Raw genomic sequence first — 10,622 nt, 5'->3', positions numbered from 1 at the left:
TCTTAACCAGAACTGATTATTCCAAACGCTTGACGAAAAGTATGATATTTAGGCTAACTCAGTTCAGGAAAAAACTGCAATTGGCTCTTTTTTTCAAAGTTCGGTTGTTTCAGTTCGAAAATTGCTTACATTCACATTACTTGCACACAAGTAATGTAAATGAAATTAAAAATCTGTTCGATTTCCGTGCGGGCCGAAAAAAAATCTGTCTCTTTCATTGAAAATTTCTTCTTTCCCTTTTCGGATAATATTTCAAATCGACCAGTGTTTTCAAGAAATAGAAACACTAATAAAACCATCAAAATTCTTTTGCTAGCCTAAAACGCATTTCATAACCAACCTTCAATGAATTCTCCGACTTGCACACATTATGAGTGCGTGACATCACACACTGGGTGTCACGCAAATTTTGTGCGTCACCCAAATCGAAAGCGTTGTAGGGGCTGAGATCAGGATTGTCGGCATCACAATATGTGATAACACAGGCGGCCCAAGCTCACGTCTCGAGAAAGCCAACAATGAATTCATGAACGCGTCACGCGTTGTGTGACTCGGTGTTAAGTTACTGGAGGAACCGTTGAAAATTTGAAGACGTTATAAGGAATAGTATGGGGAACGAAATATGGTCGATTTACAACGGTAAATATTTCGAAATATGAATATTTTACACGTAAAATCGCTAAAACTTACGTAACTTAACACCGAGTCACACAACGCGTGACGCGTTCATGAATTCATCGTTGGCTTTTTCTTGAGACGTGAGCTTGGGCTGCCTGTGGTGATAACAATACTTTCATTGTGGGTCATCAGGGATTCATGCATTAACTTCAGTTCTCGATCTGAAAAAGAGCTCTCCTTAAGGAGAAGTGTGCTACTGATGTAAACCATTTAATGTTGATATTCACCGTTAAAAGGGACTTCTAAAAATATATCACTTACCACGACCTTATATCTCAAGGAGAGGCTTCACCGTTCGAAACTTGTCTTCAAATGCGCAGGTAAGACGAGATTAACAAGTAATTCCCTTGGTTGGTTGTTGAACCATTAAGAACATCCGTAAGAGTTGCACGAAAACTTTCCTGGAAAAATGGTGTTGAGACTTTTTTTTATGACTGAAAATCTTCGTTTTGCTGGTTCCTTATTATTTTAACTTGGCAATTTTGAAGACAACTAGACCCTGTGAGCAGGGTAACTGGGATACCTGGATGGTACTGGATCCGTGGGATCAAGTGTAGTGATACTACGCGTGTCGGACTAGTATACTGAAATAGTGAGCTCAAGTCTGGCCAAGGGCACACACCTGTCTCAAAACATAGGCATGCTATGCATGCAAGAGTTATTTTTTGTAGGGTGGGTGGATTACTTGAAACATTGTAAGTGGTCTACATTCTTACAAAAGGAAAGAAGATTATTAACGCGGGAAAGAATGAAATTGTCGAATTACCTCACACACAGGTATTTTGAGGTATATTATGTGTATTGTGCGAATAAATGTAACCAAAAATAAACTGTATTGGTGCCACGGATACCTGTTAGTACAAAATGTAGACAGCAGACTGCAGACCGGATACAAAATATAGACTGCAGAGTGGGTACAAAATGCAGACTGAGAATCTGAAGAGTTTTTACGTCTGGTATATAATAACATGTCATCTTACAGTGTTAAGGATATCGAACAAAGAACAGCCTTTTTTGTTGATTAGATCAATTGTCAATTACTTTAATTTGCGTGCCTAGTTACGATCTTAGCTACAAATTTTTTTTTTTCCCTATTGGTTAGTAATCGGATATTTTAGCGTCACCACGCGCATATAAAACCCAATTAGCGTCCCTATAAGCCAGAGTTTCGTAAGATTTCACCTTGAACAGCAATAACTTCGTCTTTCGTTCCAAACCTTTGGCACAATCGGGACCGATATGTAAGTGATTTTGTTAGTTTTAATTCAATATGTTTAAGTTTAGTTTTTCACCTTGGGCGATAGCGCACATATGTACTGTGTTGTACAACAGTACAACTAATTATCTTGAAATCAAGGAGTATTTTGAAATAGCTAGACGCTCGCAAAGTAACGCTCACATTTTAGTCTTTGGGCTGTTAATCAGCCGCAAATGGTCATTGTGTAGCCGATCTTTGATTCTCGAGTAGTTTTAATCTAGCCTTTTATGATTTGTTTATGTTAATTCACGTTGATTGTTGTTATTTTAATCGAGTTATCGACATAGGCACGTAAAGCGTTTCATTCATGCATTCGTTATAATATTATTGCAATTTCAGTTTACGATCGTGATCTTGACCGTGATCTAAATAAACACCGTTGATAGTCATCTTGGTTTTCGTGGTTTCATTACGACCGGTAAAATAGTCCCACATCAGCGACACTTAGAAAACACGCATAGCGACACCCCTCCAAGTTTCCTCTTTCGTCGCAAGCGTCACAGTAAAATATCGTTGCTTAATTCCGCCAAATGGTTTTGAATTCTATTTAAACTTCGTCTCGATCCTTTGGTACTTTGTTTCTTGGCAAAGGAACGATGAGTGTTTTTAGCGAACCGGTCCTCGGACGTATTAGGACACCATCAGAGTTGGACTTTGAGGCGACGCCTCAAATACCAAAGCCACCCAGGAGTGTGGCGGGCGTAGAACTTTCACGATTCGAATTCTCCAAAACAACTGGACGAAGAAGAGTAATGACCGAAAAGGGTTTGGCTTATCAGCTGGAAACAAAACTTTTTAATCGGAACTCCGCCTTCAAAAAATTAAAACAACAGATGGATAAGATTAATGTGCTGCGCGATTTACCCGAGACAACAATAGAACAATTAGAAGAAGAGAGATTCAAATTGGACAACTTGAAAGACAAATTCAATACCGCATTCAAGGAGCACGATGATCTAATTCAGTCAGAAAAAGAAAAGGAAGATTCATATCGACGGTTCGATATTCGCGATCGGGAATTTATTGAGTGCAGAGTTCGACTTTGTGAACGTATGCAATCACTTGAAAGATACCTCAGTCGGGCACAGTCAGTGAGATCTGTCAAATCTGATCACAGCATGAAATCAAAGGCGTCTGGAAAGTCTAAATTTAGTACGTCCTCTACAAAGCATCTTTCCTTTGCGCTACTCGACGCCGCATCCAAGGCTGCCAAGTTACAGGCCGAAATGGAATTTCTCGACAAAGAAAGAGAATTAAGGCGGCTGCATCTTGAGAAAGAGATAGCTATCGCAAGCGCCGAAAAAGTAGCGATAAAGCGAATCCTAGATGAAGAAAGACTAGCGGGCTATAAAGAGGAGTCAAGTGTCAAAGACGTTAATCCCGCGGTTAAACAGGAGTTAAAACCAGACGTTAGTGACGAGAACATTAAACAAGAAAGAAGCTTTAAGGCTAACCCGTACGCTCCTCCGTTCGTTCCTGGAAGTTATCTAACGCCACCCTTTGAGCCTCGGAAAGCAGATCCTGCGTTCACGCCCCAATTTCAAGAGAATGGCGTTAATACCACTCTTCAAGAAATCGTCAGCCTACAAGCGAAGCAGGCCGAATTGAGCTCATTAATTATCAATCAGCAGAAGATTAGCAGCCTCCCGGTTAAAGAGCCGCCGGTCTTCTCCGGAGATTACTTTGAATATCCAGCCTTCGTGACCGCCTTCGATTCCATCATTTGCAGTAATGTACCATCGAACAAAGACCGGCTGTATTTCCTTGACAAGTACACCAGAGGCAAGGCTAACAACGTAGTGAAAGGTTTCCTGGCTATGAGCTCTGACAGTGCCTACGATAAAGCTCGGAAGATGTTAGACCAGCGTTTCGGGAATCCCGTCCACGTAGCTGAGGCTTACAAGTCTAGTCTAAGAAACTGGCCAAAGATAAATGATGGTGATAGCAGTGGCCTCCAGGACTTCTCTGATTTTCTCATACGATGCGAAGAAGCAATGAAGACGATGCAGTCAATGGGAGACCTCGACTCAACAGAAACTCTCCGCCTTGTCAGCAGCAAACTTCCTTCTTACTCTGCTGTGAAATGGTGCCGGCATGCTCATGAAAGGCAAACCAAGTCTAAGAAAATAATCACATTTAGCACCTTTATGAACTTTGTCAGAGAAGAAGCAGAACTTGCAAATGACCCCATCTTCTCACCTGATGCCCTGAAAGCGGAACGCAAGAAGACTGGTACCCAGCCGAAGTGGGGATGGAAGAACAAGTCAAAGAAGAAGGACGATAGTAATTTGAGCGCCAATTCACTCGCGACATCAGGTACTCCACACCCCAGCGATCTTGCCCCGTCGACAAAACCATTTGCAGATCAAACAGATCAGGCCTGCCCCCTTTGCAACGGTCAGCACGCCCTCGTCAAGTGCAGCAAATTTCTCAAGAGTTCGGTAGATGAACGCAGTGAATTTATTCGCAGTAAAGCTCTTTGTTTCGGCTGTTTCAAGTCAGGTCACATGTCTTCGGGATGTCGTAATAGATCCATTTGCAAAGAATGTGGAAGACGTCACCACACCTTATTGCATGGCGTAAAACCAAAATCCACCGAGAGTCGTCCACAGCCTGACCGCAAGTCACAAGAAACTCAGCGCCCATCTAACAAGAATGAACCACTCAGCGAGAAACCTCCAGTTACAGGATCCGCGAGCTCAAACCTGATCAGTGTAACGCACAGCTCAGCTACAGAGTCTGCCAGCGTAATCACTAATTGTCGAATCATCCAAGTTCTTCTGTTCCACAAGGATAACCCAGCCAAAGCAATCAAGGTCTACGCCCTCCTAGACGATGCAAGTGACACAACCTTCGTGACCACCCAAGTACAGCGTGAACTCGGTATCAAGGGTGTTGAAACTAGTTTAGATTTAAGCACGATGCTTGGTCGACAGAGGATAGCAGTTGAAAGAATTGATGGCTTGATTGTTCAGCGACTTGACAAACGCACCGAAGTTGACCTACCCAAGACGTATTCAAGGCAGACCATTCCTTCCCGTCGAGACCAAATTCCAAGACCAGAAACCGTGAACAACTGGCCGCACCTTAAAAGGATCCAAGGCAAAATTCCTCCGTACGATGAAGACGTAGATATTGGCCTGCTAATTGGTTGCAACTGCCCCAAAGCGATCGCACCAACAGAAGTCATTCGCGGTAAGGGAGAAGAACCTTACGCTGTCCGAACCTTGCTAAGTTGGAGTATCGTGGGACCAGTTGCCACATCAGACACCCCTAGAGACGGCCACGCCCTAGATTCCACCTGTCATCGTACCTTGACAAGAGAGGTTATTTCTGGAGCAAGTGACAGCGCTAACCAGTTGAGTTTCATTCTCCACGGGAAAACGAAGGAGGTCATAAACCCATCAGCCATTAATCAGATGTTCGAGCTCGATTTCTTGGAACACAAAAACAAATCGAAGCATGGTCTATCCAAAGAAGACAGAAATTTTATTCAGATAGCAGAAAAGGGAATTCAACATCGCGATGATGGCCATTATGAGCTCCCACTACCCTTGAAGAACGAAACCATTGAGCTTCCAAACAACAAGAAAGTAGCGCTTCGCAGACTTAATCAGCTAAAAGGAAGGTTCGTGGGTAGAAACGGCCAGAAATACTACACGGACTACTCGGAATTTATGAAGAAATTGATAAAGAATGGATACGCTGAGAGGGTACCAGAGATGTCTGAATCGGAACATGCATCCCATGGTCAAGTTCAAGAGAAAGCGAACGTTTGGTACATTCCACACCATGGAGTCTATCACCCTAAGAAGCCCAATAAGATTCGTGTAGTTTTCGATTGTGCTGCCGAGTACGAAAGTGAATCGCTAAACAAACACCTGCTTCAAGGCCCCGACTTGACAAACAATTTGACTGGAGTGCTTTGCAGGTTTCGACAAGAGCCAATCGCTTTCATGTGTGACATAGAAGCCATGTTTCACCAAGTAAAAGTGAGCGAAGAATTCAGAGACTTGTTGCGCTTTTTCTGGTGGGAAGATGGCGACCTCACCAAAGAACCGAAAGAGTATAGAATGACCGTACACTTGTTTGGAGCCACCTCGTCCCCAGGCTGCGCAAATTTCGCTTTGAAGTCTACGGCCAATGATTTTGAAGAAGAATTTGGAGCTAGCGCCGCAGATTTCGTTCGTAAGGACTTCTACGTTGACGACGGTTTGAAGTCCGTTCCCTTGATAGATGACGCAGTGAAGCTGATCGTAAGTGTATAGCAGATGTGCAGCAAAGGAGGCTTCCGGCTTCACAAGTTTGTGTCCAACAGTAAAGAAGTCCACATATTTGCACTGCGGTGGAGAGATGAAATTAGAAGATCCTCGCAGCTAAGAACACTACTGAAACTAGTAGTTGTAAGTAGGACCTGAAAAAAATTTCAGGCCCGTACGGGATTTGAACCCATGACCTCTGCGATACCGGTGCAGCGCTCTACCAATTGAGCTAACAAGCCAACAGGGAGCTGGTACAAATAAACATCCGAGTGAATGAAGATTTAGATATATATACATATATATATACAAGCCAACTGGGAGCTGAATTTTCATATATGCAAATATGCGAATTTTCATATATCTAAATCTTCATTCACTCGGATGTTTATTTGTACCCAATTCATTGACCAGCTCCCAGTTGGCTTGTTAGCTCAATTGGTAGAGCGCTGCACCGGTATCGCAGAGGTCATGGGTTCAAATCCCGTACGGGCCTGAAATTTTTTTCAGGTCCTACTTACAACTACAAGTTTCAGTAGTGTTCTTAGCTGCGAGGATCTTCTAATTTCATCTCTCCACCGCAGTGCAAATATGTGAATTTTCATATATCTAAATCTTCATTCACTCGGATGTTTATTTGTACCCAATTCATTGACCAGCTCCCAGTTGGCTTGTTAGCTCAATTGGTAGAGCGCTGCACCGGTATCGCAGAGGTCATGGGTTCAAATCCCGTACGGGCCTGAAATTTTTTTTTCAGGTCCTACTTACAACTACTAGTTTCAGTAGTGCTCTTAGCTGCGAGGATCTTCTAATTTCATCAGTAAAGAAGTCATCAGAAGAATCCCAGAGCAAGACAGAGCAGATGGTGTGAAAGAGTTAGACTTAGACCTTGATTCACTTCCCTTAGAGCGCGCACTCGGCGTCCATTGGTGTGTTGAGTCTGACTGCTTCCAGTTCGCTATCGTACTACAAGATAAGCCATGCACTAGACGGGGTATACTCTCCACTGTGAGCTCGATTTTCGATCCGCTCGGATTCGTTGCTCCGCTCTTGTTGGATGGAAAGTCAATTCTTCAAGATTTGTGTCGCCATGAAGTAGGCTGGGATGATCCGATACCAGAAGACATCAAAGTTAAGTGGGAAAAGTGGAGATCAGATTTGTTAGAAGTTCAACGCATTTCAATTCCCAGATGCTATAAGCCCGATGACTTTGGTCGTGTTGTGAACGCACAACTTCATCACTTCTCGGACGCGAGCGTCAAAGGTTATGGTCAGTGTAGTTACCTGCGCCTTGTAGACGAAAACCAGAGAGTTCATTGTTCCTTTGTTATGGGAAAGTCCAGAGTGGCACCGTTGAAGCCTGTAACTATACCACGCCTGGAACTTACCGCCGCCGTGTGCTCAGTGAGAATCAGACAGCAGTTGCGACTTGAGCTAGAGTACACCATTGATAAAGAATACTTCTGGACAGACAGTAAAGTGGTACTTGGATATATAGACAACGAGAGTAGGCGTTTTCACGTGTTCGTCGCCAACAGAGTTCAAGAAATTCAAGAAAACACTTCAATTGATCAGTGGAAGTACGTCGAATCAAAACAAAACCCAGCAGATGAAGCGTCTCGAGGCCTGAAGACACAAGAGCTGTTACATTCCCGTTGGATTACTGGGCCAGCGTTTCTTTGGGAGAACGAAAACAAGTGGCCACCCAGAGAAAACCACAAACTCCAAGAAAACGACCCAGAAGTTAAGAAGTCTGTCGCTATGGCAACCACGACAATAGTGCAAGCACATTCAGAAAAGTTGAGCCTTGCTGAAAGAATCGAATATTTCTCTGACTGGTATCGAGCCAAGCGAGCAGTTGCCCTATGTCAACGCTACGTCAGAGTACTGAGAGATCGAGCGCTCAAGAAGAAGCGCATCCATGAAGAAGTGCAAGTGCTGAACGTCAGTGATTTGAAGAACGCCGAGAGTGCAATTATTTGTGATGCACAGATTAAAGCCTTTAAAGAGGTAATAGAAGTTTTACAGAAGATGAAGCAGGAAAACACCGACCCTGACAGTAGAGTTTTCGCCCGATAGAGAAAGACCAACATGAAAACAAGCAGCTCGCTCTACAAGCTCGACCCGTTCTTGGATGGAAACGGAATTTTGCGAGTCGGTGGACGTCTCAGACGTGCAAGCTTGACAGAAGACGTGAAGTTTCCCATCATCCTGCCTCGAAACAGCCACGTCACCAAGCTGATTGTCAAGCATTTTCATGAACGTACACAACATCAAGGCAAAGGGATGACTCGTATCTCCAGTACGGCCGCTTCTGTGTCTCAAAACTTAAACGAAAATATTAGTGAACTTGTGGAGTCTGCCTGTTCGAGCGAAAGTTTGGAGACATCGGAATGCTCATCCAACTCACACCTTGCACCGGAAATGGAAGCACAGCAAACAGCGACAAAATTTGATTTGCAGTCCAAAGAAAATCTGGAAATTGCTAGACTCGAGAAACTTTTAGCCGATACTATCGAAATTAAAGAAACGTTAGAGAGCGAGGTGTTATCTCTGAAGGCAAACATTGCTCTTGTCGAGCAAAAATGTGAGCAACTCGAGAAGCACGTGTTTTCATTTGACAACGTCAAAACAGATGACTCTTTGTTGACATTTTATACTGGGTTTCCAAATGTCCAAACAATGATGGCTCTGTATGAATATTTGGATCCTGGTGTAAATGGCATGAATATAAAATACTGGCCTTCTGGCCAAGATAATTCACAAAAGGCTGCTGCTGGTAATTCAGTCAAGCAAGGAAGGCCTAGGACTTTAACACCATCTGATGAATTTTTCCTGGTAATGTGCAGACTGAGGCAAGGATTTGCTGAGATGCATCTTGCACTCTTGTTTAAAATTTCTCAGTCGACTGTAAGTAGAATATTTATTTCATGGATTAATTTCATGTACTTAAAACTTGGCCAGATAAATATCTGGCCATCCAGGAAAGTGGTGGATGAATCAATGCCTGAAGCTTTCAAAGAAAAGTATCCCAGCACAAGGGTAATAATCGATTGCACAGAGGTTCGCTGTCAGATGCCTAGCAGCCTTCTGTTAAACAGCGAATTATTTAGCTCCTATAAAAACCATACCACCCTAAAAACACTGGTGGGAATTTCTCCCAAAGGGTCAATGACATTTATAGGACAGTTATACACTGGCAGTATATCAGATAAAGAAATGGTTGAACGCAGTGGTTTTCTGAAACTACCCTTTGAACAGGGAGACTCAGTAATGGCTGACAAGGGTTTTACAATTGAAGATGTTCTTCCCCTGGGAGTGTCCCTTAACATCCCTCCCTTCCTTGGAATGTCTGACCAGATGCCAGCTGAAGATGTCATAAAAACACAAGAAATCGCAAGCTTACGCATCCATGTGGAAAGGGCCATAAATAAAATTAAGAACTTTTTAATATTTGAGGGTGTTATTCCAATAAGTCAGTTCTGTATAGTAAATCAAATGTGGTGTGTGTGTGCGATGCTTTGTAATTTTCAAGATCCCATCATAAGTGCATAATTGTATCATTGACATACTTGCATACACCGATATCACGCACCGCCATTTTTGATCGAGTGCCGCACCAAAACGAGGGTGGACGGGCATGCGGTCATTTGGAGGGTTGCGTTACATGGAGTTTGAGTGGAAATAACTCGCAAATATGGCTCACGATCATTGCTGTGTAAATTACTGTACGAACGACAAACGAAACGAAAGTGGTCAGAATTTGTCGTTTTTCAACTTTCCTAAAAATTCTTCACAGAGATCGAAGTGGATTGCCGCGATAAAGCGAGATGAAGGGACGCTTTTTCAGGTGAGTGTCGAGTCGTGACTACAGCGAGCTGTCAAACGCACGTGTGCACTTTTGATATATATGTTCGGGAAGTTTTTCGATTTAAGACTCAGTTAGTTCCCGTCTTACTTGCTTCTTACACGTGAATTGCGTACTCGATTCATATCCAGAGGAACTATAGACTCATTACATTAGATTTTGGTCGATTTTGGCCGAAACTGTCAAACGCACATGGCACCGGTTTGTTTGTTTTCATTGACTCGAATATGATTATTAATATTCCATGAGATTCTCCCTTGTTATCAGCGATTTAATTCAGAGTGTTAAACTCGTTTCCTAGATCAAGAAAGGCTCTACTCTAGTGTGTTCTGCTCACTTCAAGCCAAGCGATATGTTTAAAACTATAACAGGGCTTATACGTCTGAAACCAGGAGTTGTGCCTTCGCAGTTTTAATGGACAAAGTCCAGCCAAGACCGCCCACAAAATAAACTACAAGAGTTAAAAACTATGGCAGAACAGCAAGAACAAGAGGAGCGACGACAATCTTTTGTCGATTCATTCCAGCAGGATGTCAAAATGGAGGAAGGGGAGACTGCA

At 43.0% G+C, this 10,622-nt stretch overlaps 2 protein-coding genes across 3 annotated transcripts in view; both read left to right on the top strand.

Moving 5' to 3' along the window:
* Positions 1–7,535: 7,535 nt before the first annotated feature.
* On the top strand, positions 7,536–9,753 carry LOC149044334 (uncharacterized). Of its 2 annotated transcripts, XM_089208414.1 has the most exons (2): positions 7,536–7,677; positions 8,367–9,753. In XM_089208414.1, exon 2 carries the CDS (start codon positions 8,482–8,484, stop codon positions 9,748–9,750), a length of 1,269 nt encoding a protein of 422 aa, XP_089064540.1. In that variant the 5' UTR covers positions 7,536–7,677; positions 8,367–8,481; the 3' UTR covers positions 9,751–9,753. The 2 variants fall into 2 exon arrangements, with proteins under 2 accessions (XP_089064540.1, XP_089064539.1); XM_089208413.1 differs by lacking the exon at positions 7,536–7,677 and having other exon boundaries at positions 7,962–9,753.
* A 779-nt stretch (positions 9,754–10,532) lies between these two features.
* The window catches only part of LOC149044333 (uncharacterized), a 1,200-nt gene continuing 1,110 nt past the window's right edge, over positions 10,533–10,622 (top strand). Inside the window, exon 1 of the mRNA XM_089210856.1 lies at positions 10,533–10,622. This exon is cut by the window's right edge and continues 1,110 nt beyond it. Coding sequence (XP_089066982.1) covers positions 10,533–10,622 — 90 coding nt within the window.

This window comes from Pocillopora damicornis, chromosome 6 (assembly GCF_964200805.1).
Source record: "Pocillopora damicornis chromosome 6, jaPocDami1.2, whole genome shotgun sequence".
Classification (NCBI taxonomy): domain Eukaryota; kingdom Metazoa; phylum Cnidaria; class Anthozoa; order Scleractinia; family Pocilloporidae; genus Pocillopora; species Pocillopora damicornis.
This window is presented reverse-complemented; position numbering and strand designations above follow the sequence as displayed.